The sequence below is a fragment of the Cibotium barometz genome, chromosome 60 (genome assembly GCF_041138505.1).
Source record: "Cibotium barometz isolate CiBa-2024 chromosome 60, ASM4113850v1, whole genome shotgun sequence".
NCBI lineage: Eukaryota > Viridiplantae > Streptophyta > Polypodiopsida > Cyatheales > Cibotiaceae > Cibotium > Cibotium barometz.
Genome location: NC_141105.1, coordinates 18,962,659 through 18,979,630, shown reverse-complemented (window position 1 = coordinate 18,979,630; position 16,972 = coordinate 18,962,659). Strand labels below are relative to the sequence as shown.

Here is a 16,972-nt window from a genome sequence, read left to right as displayed (position 1 = left end):
TGTTGGAGATTGGATCGCACTCGCATGTAGAAGTGGCGGGAAACTTTCTTGAGGCTCTGGAGGCATGGCCCTTTTCTCACAGATAGAAGTGGTGACCCCATTTGGCACTACAGACTACCTGTGGTTGTTCCCCCCCCAATGAGATAGCCTTCTCCTCACAGAGTGGCCAGCCGGAGGAGAAGTATCTCTTCCCCTTATAATCATATGATTCCCACTCCGTACATTAGGCGAGTTTGTATCTAGCCCTTCGTGGTTGTATCTAGCTCTTTGTGGTTGTTTTTTCATTAATAGAAGGATCTTTTTCCCACCAAAAAAAAAAAAAACTATAGATGCTTTCCAGCAGATGGTGTTTGCATAGAACCACACACATCACTGTGCACAAGCTGTAATTTCCGGACAGCCCTTGTTGATCCATCTTTTGGGAATGCATTTCTGTGCATCTTACCCAATATGCACCCTTCACATACATGTTTTGATGGCAATTCTACATGAGGCAAAAAGCTGATGTATTTGCATGTTTTCAGCATTTTGTGGCACAACCTGAAAATCAAACAAGTTGCAAAGTGCAAACCCTCCGTACCAATCAAGGGAGGGAATACATGTCCATTGCTTTTAAAGATTTTATGGCAGAAAAGGGCATAAAGCATCGATGCACGATGCCATATTCTCCTCAAATGAGAGAAAGAACAGGTCTTTGATGGAAATGGCAAGATACATGGTTAGAGACAAAGGCTTGCCTCACAAATTCTGGATGGAAGCAATCATGTGTGCCATGGTTGTCAGGTACGAAAAGTTCGATTCGGTACAGTACGTTCAAATACGGTCTCGGAACGCACCGCTAAATTTTGAAAATAAAAATACGATGAAGGTACGGTTCATTTAAAAAATACTTAAAAATATAAATAATAAATATATATTGTTATACATACACATAGATGCAAAACTTAGAGAAGTTACAACTTACCAAAACATAGAAATTTAGGAAGAGGGAGAGAGAGGGAGAGGCTTGAGGAAGAGGGAGAGAGAGAGGGAGAGGGAGGGGGAGGCTTAAGGAAGAGGGAGATGCTTGAGAGAGCCTAGAGGGGAGAGAGGCTTGAGCCTTGAAGGAAAGCTCGAGGGAGAGGACTGATCTTAAGCAATGAGCATTTGTGAGGGGAGGGTTGAGCAATGAGCACTTGTGAGGATGAGGTTGGGGGAGGGGCTATTATATAGGATGCATGATGCATCATGCACATTGCAAGCAAAGGCAAGCAAAGGGCCGAAGGCTTAAGCCTCAAACAGTCCCCAAAATGCCCAAGAAACGACCAGAAAAATGGTCCAAAAACAGTTTTAAAAAACGGAAAAAAACGATCGAAAAAAACGGTCGCCTAGATTCGACCAAACCGGAACCAAACCGCCTAAATCGAACGGAACCGTTCCTATCGAACTGGACCACCTGGGCAGTGCACAAACCGGGTGCCACTGTGATGTCTGCTACATGTGTGTTGAATAGATGCCCTACCAAAGCATTGAAAGCCATAACGCCATATGAGGCCTGGCATGAAAGGAAACCTAAAGTTGATCACTTTAGAGTTTTTGGATGTATAGCTTATGCACATGTACCTCAGCTCTTGCAAGGTAAGCTTGATGACAATGCAGCTAAGTGCATATTTGTGGGTTACATAGTGGCATTAAAGGCTACCGTCTCTTTAATCCTTCCACACAAAGGATTTTGGATAGCAGAGACGTGTTTGCTGAAAATTCAGACCAGCCATTGGCTGAATTTTTTGGACAGCCACCTTCAAACCCACTTAACATGTTTAAAGGACTTCTCCGGTTGGGAATTGATGGCACAGCCATCAACTTTGCCTAATGGACAACATTTGGGTGCTCAAAATCAGCCCATAAATGAGCTCATTACACCTCAAAATCTACAGGAAGCAGTGGAGCAAGAGCGGACAACAACGGAAGAGGCTAGAGTTGTGCCTCGTTGGCTGCTCCGTACCTTACAGGAAAGCAAACTTTCAGCTTCACTTGGTAGCAGGACACAAGCTGGTTCACATAATGCAAGAGAACATGCAGATGTTCCTTGCATGAGTACACTTTGTGATGCAAATGAACCAAATTCATTTGAAGAGGCTCATGTGGATGAGGATTGGGTAAAAGCCATGTAAAATGAGATGGATTCTATCCATAAAAACAACACATGGGATTTGGTAGACTTGCCTACAGGCAAGAAGCCCATTGGCACAAAGTGGGTACACAAGTTGAAAAGAAAGTCTAATGGTACCATTGACAGGTACAAGGCCAAGCTAGTGGCCAAAGGATATATCCAAAAAAAGGCATTGATTATGATGAGACTTTTGCACCTACTTCTCGTATGGCCACTGTTAGATGTGTTGTTGGATTGGCTGCCCATCATGGATGGAAAGTGCATCAGTTGGACATAAAATTAGCTTTTCTCAATGGGGATTTGCAAGAAGGAATTTATGTAAATCAGCCCATTGGTTTTGTGATGAGGGGGGGCGAGGCTCAGGTAGGTGAGAGAGAGGTGGCTGTCCGAGGACGTGGTAAAGGGAGGCGGCATATGTGTGCCAAGTGTCACGCAAGGTTATCGGAGTCGGTGTGCGATGATCTTGGAAGAGCCTCCACACCTGAGAGAGGGGGAGAGAAGGGGACCACGAGCGGGAACGGGAGGGTCACAATGGAGGGGGAGAGAGGGAGAACCTGAGACACTTTGGGGGGGGGGGGGGGACCTGAGACACTTGGGGGGGGGACCTCATGGAGTGGCAACTGGACAAAGGAATCCTTAACGTGCGAGGTGGTTAGGGCCACCCTGCCATCCAGATCCTGGTCACGAGGATAAATGCTCATAACGGTTACCAGTAGTTACCCCCACCAGTCCAACTTTCTGGTTGCCGCCGCACAGAAGCAAGCGCGAGAAGGGGGGGGGGGGGGGGGGGGGGGGGGGGGGGGGGGGGGGGAACGCTAGGGCGAGGCAGCCGTGGTGAGAGTCCTTTTTGAGTGATGGGCATGTCGCTGGGTGGGTCGCCAGGTCAGCCTGGCCAGGCACCTGCCCATCTGGCTAGGGTGAGGACTGAAGTTGGCTTCTGGCCTCCTCTGCTCTTGTCAAGGGGTTTCGGAACGGGTGAGGGTGTGGATTTGATGTGCGTCCTCAGGCAATGGAAAGCTTTGGCGAGGTGTCCCATCTGTCTAAAAATGAAGCACTATCTGGGGAGACCCGAGTACTCCATACACGGCAGAATCGCAATGACCTACAGGAGAGCCTCTGGGGAGGCTATGCATACTCTGATGGAGGGAATGCCCTAGCCACCAATAAGGTGGCAGTTTGAGGGGATTCTAACACTTAGCCAATCGATCGACCAATCAACAGGAGGAGGAGGATATACTCCTTTCGGAGGCGTCGGAAGCAAACCGTAACAGGGAAGCCCAACAGGAGGTCAGAAGTGGGATTGAAGCTGCCATTGAGCGAAGAACATCTGAGGTTCATGTATCGTGATGGGACTCCACCCTAGCACCCTGTCAGCACTGCGGGAGAGTCAAACTCCACCCGGTTCTTGCCATGCCCAAGAAAATGAATGGTGATTTTATTGGGCTCGCCACCACTGAGGGCTGCCAGGAGAAAATCCCGAATCTGACCACGTGTTGGCCAGCTCCCCATGAGCTTGCAAACCAATGAAGAGGCCACGAGGGAGGAGACAGTCAATGCCAAGAGCAGAGAACAAGCACGCGGCAGCGGCCTCGGCCGAGGATGATGGAGTGGCTGCCATAGTGTCCTTGTGAAGGGCCGAAGACCACAGGGGGCCGACACTCACAAAAAACTGTAAACCGATCGCTGAAACTTGATGGAGTGTGGAAGGGAGAGAAAGGGCACAGGCAGAAGGGGATGAGAAAGTAGAACCACTAGGACATCATAGGCTGAAGTCTACATGTTTCAAACAAGACCCAGGAGTGTTGTTGCCTCACACAAACAACAACTCAATGAGCCACTATACAATATGAATATAATCAATTCACTAAGCAAACCCTTTATAAAGGTACATGTGATCAAACACACATGCAAGCCGTTCCAAAATCATGTACGGAAATGACATGGCATCCCCACTCATGTCATCAGCGGTCAAGAGTAGGCACAAGTTCGTGCATAAAGGCATGTCATCGTAGTAGACATATCTTCATAGATAAACCACCGAACTGGGTTTCTATTGTGAAGGGCAGACTCAGCCATGATGAAGACAAGCACTAAAGACAACCCACTTTAAATAGATAGAAATAATATAAACAAGCTGACCGCAGCTTGGACAAAGAGTTCAAAGAAATCTGAATGTCCTCTAATAGAAAGATATACCTATGGAAAGTTCCAAGTTATTTCCCAAACTTAACAAAGTGTGTTCTTAACTCCATGAGAGTCTACTTACAAAGCTTCAAATGATCATTTCCATCATGCACAGTGTAGACTACGTGCTATGACATCCCCATTCACCTCTTGAGCACCTAAGAGTGGTGCAGGTTCATGCATTAAAAAAAATGTCACCATAGTAGACAAATATACATAGGTAAACCATTGAAATAAGTTTTTGTCACTCCTCCAAGGGTGAAGGGAAACTCAGCCATGATGAAGGTTGGCACTAATCGGAAACCCACTTCCACCCCCACCCCTCCCTTCCTGCGGTGCATGGTTGTTTATTGAAACTACAAATATGGATATACCTTGGGCTCTCATTTGAGAGTGATTTCTAATGCAGCTCTTATATCCCTTGATTAATAGTGTTGTTTAATCATAAGATTAATGGGCTACTTAGAATTCGAACCTTCCTAGATATCTACTAATTTCAACTTTGTAGGATCTTTCAACAAGAAGTCCATGGCTTTGCAGGCGAGTTGGTAAGTATTTGAATTCTTGAGCAGGGAGTCTAGAGTTCGAATCCCTTTCACCTCAGCCGATGGACATAAATGTCCTTCATTACGTACAGGGGAACCATGGCGTCTCCTTGCTCCCAATGGTTGAGGTTGGAGAGAAGCAGCTTCATCGACTCATGAGCAGGATCTCTACCCAGAAAAATAGTCCAAGCTAGACTTAGGTCTCCAAGATGGACTGGTCAAGGTGGTGGCATGCTTGAAGCTAGAGGAAGAGTGATCTGAAGTCTTAACTGGAAGTCATCACCAACAATAAATCTTCCCAACAAGGAGGTAGAAGACATCCACATTGACATGTGCACATCTACAAATGTATTTGCAGAGAGACCAGGGGATCTGTCATGGAGAAAGGAGGTAGAAGACATCCATATTGACATGTGCACATCTACAACATGTACTTATCCAATTTGCAGAAAGACCAGGGGATCTGTCGTGGAAAATTGTACTTTTGTTCTTCTTTTCAAGAAAGGAGAAGGAAGACGAAGGGAGGGAGAGGAGGAGGGGCAGTGCGTGCGGGGGGGGGGGGGGGGGGGGGGGGGGGGGGGGGGGGGGGTGTTGGGGGAGTGGACAGGCCTTGCTAATCAATGTTTTTAAGCCTCAAGGTAATCAATGTGGAGTCAATGAAGGGTGTGAAAAGATGATCAAAGATGGAAAGCAGCCATAGCTAAGATTTTTATATAGATGGAGAAAAGAGAGACCACAAAGCTTCAAATTAATGAGCAACTAGTGAGGAGCTCGGCACAAAGAAAAGAGAATAAAACTGGCAATAAGTCCATGCATATGAAACTATGAGCATACATAAATGGATAATCTTACATGATCATACATAAGTTGGTAATCTTACAAAGTCATGCATAGTTGATAATCTTGCATGGTAGATAACCCACATGGCAATCCACTCATTACATTTTATGAAATGATAAAAGAAACCATACTTAAGCTAACCACTATATGACACATGCAAAATTAAAAAAGTGAATTAATCCAAATAGCATAAAAGTCAAAACATGTCCTAAACCATATTTCTATGCAAGGCATTACCATGAAATTAATTTGAAGATGTAGAGATATGAAAGCAGCAATATCATGTTTTGGACAGCTAGGCTGTCTTCCCTCATAAATTGTTCCTGCAGCTCACAATGACGATCAATCAGCACATGTGGCGCAGCTTTTGAATGTAGTTTTAAAGTGGAGCATGACCCAGCAAGAAAAGGTTTGCTTAGTAGGAGCACAATTGAGAATTGTGCATTCAATGGTTCTCACAAATACACCATCCATAATCCAACTCAAAAAAATATCAAATCCCTTTAGGGACTGATTTCTAATTAATACTCGTTGCACTTTGAGACTGAAAATGGGGGAGAGGAATTTTCTTTCTTTCTTTTGAGGGCTGGGGGTCCACGCGAAGTTGGGGGGGGGGGGGGGGGGGGGGGGGGAGGGGAGGAATTGCTTTGGGATGATTCATTTAGCTCACCTCTGAAAATTTTTTTTTGGCTACATGGAGAAAATTTGGCTTTTATTTGACCTAGGGAAGGGAATATTTCTATAAAATCAAGCTAATATTCCATCTCCAAAACAAAGGTTAAGATTTACCATACGAGAGGTATAGGGCTTACAAGATTGTCAAATCTTGGAATTTCGACTTTGTATCATATGGCTCGGATTTGACATTCCCAGCTCATAGCTCTAGTCTTTGTTTTCTTTTGTACCACGATGAGATTACATAGACACTATTGTATCACTTTTGGTCTCTTAGACCCACTGGGTCTTTTGAAGACGTTTAATATAACTTTTTTTCTTTCTTTCTCTCTCCAACAACACCTCTGAATTTTTCTTTTGGCTACATGGAGAAAATTTGGCTTTTATTTGACCTAGGGAAGGGAATATTTCTATAAAATCAAGCTAATATTCCATCTCCAAAACAAAGGTTAAGATTTACCATATGAGAGGTATAGGGCTTACAAGATTGTCAAATCTTGGAATTTTGACTTTGTATCATATGGCTCGGATTTGACATTCCCAGCTCATAGCTCTAGTCTTTGTTTTCTTTTGTACCATGATGAGATTACATGGACACTATTGTATCACTTTTGGTCTCTTAGACCCACTGGATCTTTTGAAGACGTTTAATATAACTTTGTTTCTTTCTTTCTCTCTCCAACAACACCGCATCATCATCATACCACCTATGGAGCTAACCCCCCGGTACGGGGAGGGGGCCATCAAGGATATCGAGCATGGGGTTAGCCTGTAGAAGGCTCTGCACATCCACCGGGCATGGAAGGGGCCATCAAGGATATCGGGCATGGGGTTAGCCTGTAGAAGGCTCTAAAGATCCGTTGGGCGTGAGAAGGTGGCTCTGTGCCTCTCTAAGATCTCAAGATGGGGTTGATGTCTATGTTGCTGGCGAGGTTCAAGGAGTCTGGGGCATCGGGCTCGCTATAGTGCAATGTATCCATAAGAGAGAGATTAACCTCTTCAAAAGACCTAGAGAATCTATGAGACCAAAAAGGTAGTGCAATGTATCCATTATGAATATTAAACAATGGAAAAAAAAATGTAAGAAACTATCTACATAAGCGGAAGTATCCATGTGATGCTACATGATGGCAATAATATGTGGTCATACGTCAACACCATCCTTCTCCAGAATAGAGCGCACTGCAGCCATAGCATCTCCCTTCTGTGATGGGAGCTCACCATGTCATTGAAGGATATCCTCGATCTTCAGCTTCCAGGTGGAGGGATAAGACCTCTAAGGTCTGGGCCCCCGGCTCTCAGAAGGGATCTTGCTCGCTCGCTCGGGACATCCAGTGTACATGGAGCCAAAGGATCACACATCCTGTAGGCCCTTGTGGACCTGCTGGTCATACTGCTACTCCAGTTGGGCCTCTGTAATCAGTGGGTATGCCCCAAAGAAATATGTGATGGAGGTCTAGGAGGCACCACGTTGGCTGTCTCTGTCTCTGCGAGTGCTGCCTCAACATGACCTCTCTATAACAACGAAGCTTGAGTTAGTACATGCCTAAACATCTTTAGTCCTCATACTACATGACCCGTGAGAGGGAGCCAAATCCTGCATGAAAAAGAGAATGAAACCTCCCTCAGATCTCATTTTATAAGAAATTTCTACCCACTAAGAAGTGGAATTCCTCAGGTGTCAGGTGAGATGCTACCATGAGGAAACTACAGAGCTTAAGGTCAGGCAAGAAAAAAACCTGTTGTACAGCGGATTCTGGCTGCGAAACGGAAGGCTTCAGTGGAGGATACCACTTCTGAAGCAATTAATGCACAGATGGGTGTTGACTCTTGAGACACCAAGGGAATCGGTTGTTGCATATTTGATAAACCGTGGGGATGTGATTAAGGGTGTGCATGGAAATATGGTTTTCAGAAATCCACCTTGCATGGCAGTTCATGGTCGTACCACAGAAATACCTAAGGAGACTCCTAGAGTTGAACCTTCATCTAGTCACCTTCACCATGCATCTTCACAATGATATCATGCATATGAGTCTGCAGCTAGATCGGTGAGTGTATCTCAAGACCAAGCAAAGAAGAGTCGTGCTTCTTTATCTCCTACACGGCATGGAGATGCACACACACACACACAGAGAAATAAATGTTGTTTAACATCTACGAAAGCCCTAAAGGATCCATGATACATGTGATCTCAGGGTAACTGTATGCCAACAAAACATGAAAGGAAGAAATCTAGCTACCCAAAGAACAAGGCCCACGTACTTTGTGAGTCCTGCATGTAAAATGTGATCAACCCAACAGCCATGTGATATCTTCATCCAATAATAGTACCATCCTCCTCCATGATAGAGTGCAAGGATGTGATGAAGTCCACCTCAAGATTCCATGTCTCTGCATATGCCCTGGATATGCAACTAATGGCAGGTGAAAGGTCCAAATCTTTGGAGGTGGTAACTTCTGGCTCTAAAAAGGAACCAGGCTCGCTCGTTGACGACACGTTCATGGGGCCAGAGAATCACGAGCGCTAGTATAGCAATGGCATGTGGGGTCCCTCTGTCCACGAGAGAGAGAGAGAGAGAGAGAGAGAGAGAGAGAGAGAAGATCTATTAACATCTACGGAAGGCCAAACTGGTTTATGAGCCAAATCTGTATACAACAAGTCCATGTCCTCAATATCATGGAAAGAAAATTTGAAATGAAAAGCTAATCCCAGTCATATGCAGCTCACTATGCAATCACTGTCTAGCATGCTGTAGATGTACAATCATGATAAGTGGTATACTTCTAATTCCACCCAGTGGAGATGGGAATGGTTTTCGTTGCATCTTTCCCAAAATACACCCCTCACATACATGTCTTGTTGGAGACTCAATGTAAAGCTTTTATAGCTTTATTAACATGATTAAGACTTAATTAATAAACATAAGACAAATGCTGCAAGAAAGATTGAGAGTTGTTTGCATTGAGACAGGGGCCTTTCTTAAATAGAGGCCGAAAGGGTACAAGTGAAGAGACACATCCCTGGGAAGGGGTGTGGCTCTTGAGTCAACGGTTATGTCCTTTGGACTTAGGGGTGTGTCTTTTAATGAATAGACATGTCCTTTGAGAGTGACCCATGTGTAAGGGTGTGACCCTTCACAGGTGTCCTTTCAGTTAATAAGGGATTAAGGAGTAATTAAGGAGAGATTAAGAGAATTAGTCACAATCATGACATTCCCTCCCACTTAAAATAAGACTCCGGCTAAGAAGAGATGGTTGTCTTTGAAAGAATTCCCGAAGAAGTTCTGGATATTCCTGTAAGTCTTCATCACTTTGCCAAGTAGAGTCGGAATCATCAAGATCTCTCCATTTAACCAAAAATTCTGTAGTGAGTTTATGTCGTGTTTCTTTCTGTCTAACATCAAGAATTATCTCTGGAATTAAGAGTATGTGTTCATCTTCGATTTCTGGAACATAATCCAAATGATCTAAAACTCGAAAATCACCGTCCACAAACTTCTTGAGCCAAGAAATGTGGAGAGTTGGATGAATTCTACCCCAAGAAGGTGGTAACTCCAACTTATAACTGAGAGATGAGTTCTTCTTAATAATATGAAAGGGTCCATAATATCTTGGGCGAAGCTTTGGGAAAATTGATTTCACTGTCTTATATCGATGCGGGACAATATATAATAATACCGAGTCTCCTTCTTGAAATTCAATGTGACGACGATGCTCATTAGTTGTGCGTTGATATTGCTCTTGGACGCTGATCATCTTATCCTTAATCTGTAATAGAATATCTTGCATTTCCTAAATGAGGTGGTCTGCTAAAGCCACTTTATGTTGAAGAACAAAGTTGGCAGGAATAAGGGGAGTATGGCCATAAGCTGCTTGAAAAGGTGTCATTCCAATAGCTGAATGATAAGAATTGTTATAAGCAAATTCCACCAAAGATAAATATTCTTCCCATGAAGCTAATCGAGACTGAATATAATGTCGCAGCATTTCTTCCAGAATCTGATTAACTCGTTCCGTTTGTCCATCTGTCTGAGGCTGATAAGCAGAGCTAAAGAGTAAATTTGTACCAAGAGACTTGAATATCGAAGTCCAAAAATGTCCTGTAAACTTTGGATCTCAATCCGAAACTATAGATTTTGGCAATCCATGAAGTTTGAAGATATACTATATAAACAGTACTGCAATATCTGAAGCCTGGGCTGCTTTCTTGCACAGGATGAAATGTGCCATTTTAGAAAATCTATCAACCACCACAAGAATCTGTGTATTGCCTTTAGAAGAACGTAGCAATGAAGTGATAAAATCCAAACTAATACTTTCCCAGCGTTCATTGGGAACTGGAAGTGGTTGAAGAAGACCAGCGTTCATTGGGAACTGAAAGTGGTTGAAGAAGACCAGCTGGAACTTGTCTGCTAGCTTTCATACGTTGGCATGAGAGACACGCTGTAACAAACTTAATAACATCTTGCTTCATTTGAGGCCAATAGTATGTAGTTGTCAAAAGACGATAAGTCTTGTTGATGCCTCGGTGTGCAGCATAAGTGACCTCGTGATGTTCTTTCACCAATACTCTTCGAACATGAGTATCATGAGGTACACAAATACGGTCCTGATAATATAATAAACCATCCACTATTGTATATGCTCCATAAATCTTTAAGTCGGAAGGAGTTGCATTCTGAGAATTGAGAATTCGAAATGCATTTCCAAAATCACGATCTTTTGAATAACGGTCCTTGAAACTTTGAGGTATATCCATTTCAACTGTAGAAATAGCCAAGACCGCAGCTGACGGCATACGACTGAGGACATCCGCAACCACATTGGTAAGACTAGGAACATACTCAATTATCATATGAAAATTGGCTAAGAATTCGACCCAACGTGCTTGCCTAGCATTCATAACTGGCTGCGTGAAGATATATTTCAAAGAATGATGATCTGTTTTTACCACTGAATCCGCACCAAGGAGAAAATGTTTCCATGCACGATAGGCATGAACAATAGCTAAAAATTCCTTGTCATATACCGGGTATCTTCCTTGAATTGCAGAGTGCTTATGACTGTCAAACGCAATAGCACGTCCTTGTTGCATTAAGACGGCACCAATGGCAATATCAAAAGCATCCATGTAAACATCAAAGGGGAGAGTAGGGTCTGGAATAGCCATGACAAGAGTTGTTGTCAAAGCTGTCTTTAAATTTTCAAAAGCTTGTATTGCGGCTTCAGACCATTGGAATGCAGGAGCGGACTTTAGAAGTTTGGTGAGAGGAGCAGCTATTTCGGAAAATCGATGAACCTTTGTGTGATAGAAGTTGGCGAGTCCCAAAAGAGAACGAACATCATGGATGTTTGTGGGAGTTGGCCAATTGACAATAACCTGTATTTTCTTTGGATTCCCGGAAATACCATCTGCAAAAACAACATGTCCAAGGTATTCCAAGGATGTCTTGAAGAATTCACTTTTGCCTGGATTAATATAAAGAGCATTGTCTCGAAGCACCTGGAAAACAATCTTAAGATGTGCCTTGTGGTCTTCCATATTACGACTGAACACCACGATGTCGTCAAGATAAATAATGACGAACTTGTCCAAAAAAGGACGAAAAAGATCATTCATCAGACTCATAAATGTTGCAGGGGCATTGGTTAACCCGAATGGCATGACCAGGTACTCGTAATGACCATATTTTGTGCGAAAAGCTGTCTTATATTCATCACCTTCGCGAATGCGAATTTGATGGTATCCAGACTTAAGATCAATTTTGGAGAAGACCTTTGCATGGAGCAATTGATCAAACAATTCATCAATGCGTGGAAGAGGATACTTATTCTTGATAGTTAACTTATTAAGGGCACGATAGTCGATGCAAAGACGCATAGACTTATCCTTCTTTTTTACCAAAAGGGCTTTTACTTGGTTGAATATGTCCTTTCTCCCCAAAAGTTCAGTAAGTTGTCGCTGTATCTCCTGAGATTCCGTAAAAGAAACTCGATATGGAGCACGAGTAGGTGGAGCACTGCCAGGAAGAATATCAATAGCATGGTCGACTGGTCGACGAGGTGGAAGAACCGCAGGAAGCTCCTGAGGAAAAAGATTCAAGTATGGAGCAAAGAAAGGTTGCCAGAGATACATCACCTTTGTATCTATGTCCTCCGGGAGGATCGTTGGCTGAATAGACCATTAAAAGTGCTGAGGAACAACCACTCTTGCGGACCCACCGTTTCACTTGAAGAGCTGAAAGGGTTGGTGTAGAAGGTTGGTCTCTGATTCCTTCGAGAGCCACAAGCATACCATTTTGAGCAAATTGTAAAGAATGGTTCCGGTAACTGATCAGGGGATCATATTGATACAACCATTCTTGACCAAGGATCATATCATGATGTGCCAAATTCATGACTTGGAAATCCAATTTGTCACGATAGTGCTGAATTCGAAAGAAGAGGTGTTTGGCAATGGTGTTACATGAGGATGTGGAACCATCGGCAAGCTCTACTTCATAAACAACAGTACTTGGAGAAGTCCGAATCTTCAATCTCTGAGTCAAGGTGGTTCCCACAAAATTATGAGAACACCCACTGTCAATGAGCACCTGAATAGGGTGACTGGAAATAGAACCTTGAAGAACCAAAACCTGAGTAGACCGCTGAGGCAACGGTGAAGAGGCAGTTTGTGCTGTAGCAGTAGCGGTAATTACTGAAGCATGTGCAATAGCATTGTGATTAACTGCACGCTTTCCTTTGTCAGCAACTAGGGGTTTCTCCTCAGAAGTGGGGGGTTCAACATTAGAATTCTGTCGATGGGTTGGTCTTTTGGGGCACTCAAACCAACGATGAGGTCCATTACAAATTGTGCACAATCCCGTCTTTTGTTGATCCCGTCCAGAAGGAACAGTAGAAGGACGAGGATTGCGAGATTGGTCACGTCTTTGGTCCCGTCCACAATCCGAACTGCGTGGTTGGAAGGAGTGAGAACGTCGGAACCGAAAAGAGGACGATCCTTCTGATCGGCGAGGGTGTTGAGAATTATTCCATTGGGGATTAGGCCGGGAGGTAGAAGAGCCAGATGACTCTCTGCGACTATCTCGGCTCATACGAGATCCATTGGCTTTCTGAAAGTCATTAGCTCGACCGGAAGAGGCCGAATTTCGAGAATTAATGTTTGCAACGCGCTCGACATATCGTATGGCATCGGCAAGATCGACAGGGTTATATTTCTGAACATCGGCACGCAGTGTGGGGTTAAGCCCTTCAACGAAGGCATGAAGTTCGTCCGCTGGGGAGAGAGAATCAATCTCCAGTATCAAGTTGGTGAACTGGGAGATATAAGAGGCCAAGAAACCAGTTTGGTCCAAATGGCGTAAGTGAGTACGGGCTTGGAAATCCGCAATGGCAGGTATGAACGACTTACGGAGGACCCGCTCGAATTTTTCCCACACTGTAACCGTTTTTCCAGTGTACTGTCGTCGTTGCCACCATAATAAAGCAGTGTCTTTGAGGAGGGATACCGCAAAAATCACCTTTTTGGAGTCGGAAAGTCATAGTTTCAGAGTATAACTGCAGTTTGTAGAGCCATTGGTCTAAGATGCGCTTATTGCGCTAACCACCATAAGAGTCATGGGGTTTAATTTCCAATTTCTTTGTTTTACTGGCTTGTAAAAGACGATAAATAGTTTTAAGGTCGTCGCCTTCTACCTCGGAAGGAATGACGTCTTCGTCTGCTGGTACTGTTGCTGAAACATCTGCTGCTGGTACGAAACTTGTGTAGGAGTGGCGATCCGTGTGAAGCTGCTGGATCTGAGAGGCCAAGGATGTCATAGACTCCTGGAGTTGCTGTTGGAACTGCTGTTGGAGTTGCTGCAAAGCTGACTGCTGTCACGACCCTGTGTTTTTCTCTGGACAAGATGCAGATGTGCACGGGGACATGGTGGACAGTGTGAAATGGCATCAGGTGGGAGTGAAGATGGAAGCCCATGTGTGGATAACCCCATGTGTGAAAGGGGGCAAAGGAATTTTAGCTTTGAAGGTTTAAAAACCTTTAAAATCATTTATTAAGCCTTTTATTAAAGAAACGTGGCCCTTATGCTATATTTGGGGCCACGTGTGCTTTTTGGGCAGAAAAAGCAGGCAGGCGCCTATCTCTTGATGGGTGTGTGCTTTTTCGCATGAGGAGGGGCTGTTCGGCAGGGTACACAAGAGAGCACGATGTACTCTTTCCCTCTCCAGGTGTCTGTTGAGGACAGGGCTGGTGCAGGCTGCAAGGTCCCTTTGTGCGCAGGCAGCTACAGGGCTGTTGGAGGTGTAAAGAGCTGGCGGCTAGATTGCATGCAGGTCCTGGGGATCGTGGAAAAACAGTAGGCTGGATGGGCAGCGACGCTGGCTGATTCTCTCTCTCTAAGCGCACAGTCGGGCTGCAGCACACAGCACACAAAGGCTTTTCCCTCTTTGCAACAGGGCTGACAGAAGTTGCTTTGAACAGAGTTGCTGCAGGCATATTTGTACGGACAGGTACAGCCGATATAGGCGACTGTTGTACGACAGCTGATATAGAAAGGAGGGCTGGATATTCATGAACATAGACATCATGTCGATGGCGTTCATCTGAGGGAATTTTCAGTTTCTCTTTGCTTTGGATTCGGGACTGTTTTGGGACAGTTTACGAGCTGTTTTTGTTTGGCTGCAAATTCAGCTATGTGTGCTTGGGTTTTTGACTGCAAGTACAGGTCTTGTGGTTATGTTTCTTGGCATGGGAGTGATGCAAGCTCGCATGGCTGCGTGCTCATGGAGCAGATTGCTTTCTTCCTGTAAGAAAGGAACAGAGGGACCTATAGTCATGAGTATCTCTATGTTGCCAGATGTTTCATGAGGGAACAGGTAACTAGATGTATGCCGTTGTTGGCGAGGTAACATGTTTGTGGGTTTCTCCAGGAGATAGGTCACATGCAGGCAGAAGGTACAGGAGTGGACACATGTATGGTACAGCCTTGCTACTGATAGGACAAGGGACAGGAAATCCATGACAGAGATGGATAGTATCCTTGGAAGGTAGAGAGGGTTTGTACAGGTGTGTCGACTGTATGGTATGCTGTGCTGTGATACTCTTTTGAGAGACAGTTTGGGAGTCTGTGTTGTGATACAGGAGCACTGGATGTGTCTGGGTGTGATGCTGTTCATAGTGTGAGAGGCTATGGATGGTTGTGGCAGCCTTGATCATGGGAGAAAGCTTCTGTATGCAGACTCAATGTGAGAGAGTCTTTTGATATGAGCAATGGCTGGACTTGTTTGTGGATGCCGTGTGGAAAAGAAGCCAGATGCAGGTTCTTTGCAGGCTTCAGGAGTTCTACTGGGACGGCTGAGTTTCCAGCCTTATATTGTAATCAAAGCTCTTATAATCAATTAAAGAAATACCGCAAGGGGCGCCACTGCGATTTGGGGCCAATCGGTGTCCGTGTACTTTTTGCAGGAGCACTCTAGCTCCCCCTGTTTGTTTTCCTTTTCTAGGTCCTCAATGGTGTTGAAGTGTTTTATGTGCAAATGTTTGTTCCACCGCCCTTTGGCTTTTCTGAAGGCCGGTTTACAAGGTTCCGTTGCCGGGACACATCGTCGACTTTCTCAAGGAGGCGAGTCCGTGGTTGCTTTGGTCGGGACAATCGCCAACTTTCCTAAGGGGGCGAGCTCGTGGTTGTCTCATGAGAGTCACATCAGAAGCTTCAACATGAGGAAAGTGAAAAGGAAGTACAGGACACAGTGCAGGATTTTGTGTCTTTGCCTATTTGAGGTGAAGAGCAAAAGCTGAAGATGAAGCTCAGGAGAAAAGACATCAAGGACAAGAAGTAGTCGGCCAGGAACAAGAAGCAGTTGAAGTGTTATGATTCAGGAGATGCGTTGAAGGCTATGGCTTTCGACAGTTTGTCACCAGTGGTATCTTCATAGAGGCTTCATGGTTCGGAAGACAGTTTCTTTCTATGTTCAGCAGTGGTGATCTACTATGCTTCATCGAGGACTTGTGCTTATCACTTGGGTGGAGTGCAAGCAGGTTTTGGGTGCCTGAGGATGTATCAGATGAGGCTCAGATGGAAGTGGAGGAACTTGACGAGGTTCTTATTCCCGAGCAGATACTGGCACATTAGGTACATGGTAAAGTTTCCCGTCGCTATCCTGTGAAGTTCAAGAGCTGTTCACTGATGGATACGAAGTGAATGGAGGAGGTTCACTGATGGATGCGCAGTGGATGGAGGAGGGTGACTTAGCAGATTCACCTGAGGAGTTGCAGCTTTATCTTGATGCCTATGAGTTGGAGTCGACTCTTGTTACGGCTCATTCAGGTTCAGCAGAGCATAGGTCTGGAGCATTGCCTGATGCTCAAGAGCGGGGTAGCACCTCCGCTCCCTTGTTGTTACAGACAGGCTCATTTGTTATCTAGAAGTCGCTTGGTGATATCTTTGTATTCACCCGAAGGTACTGAGGCTGACAGTACATCTGCTTATGGGACTTCTATGATTTTGTGTTCTAGACACATGAGATGATGGAAAAGTTGGGTATGGTTCACAGTCGGCCGCACCTGGAACTCTAA

At 44.7% G+C, this 16,972-nt stretch overlaps 1 protein-coding gene across 1 annotated transcript in view; it reads right to left on the bottom strand.

Annotated features, from left to right (window-relative positions):
* The window catches only part of LOC147605083 (MIF4G domain-containing protein / MA3 domain-containing protein), a 107,283-nt gene that overhangs the window by 38,374 nt on the left and 51,937 nt on the right, over positions 1-16,972 (bottom strand). The window contains 1 exon segment of the mRNA XM_086794395.1: positions 5,959-6,044. Within this exon segment, the coding sequence (XP_086650521.1) occupies positions 5,959-6,044 (86 nt within the window).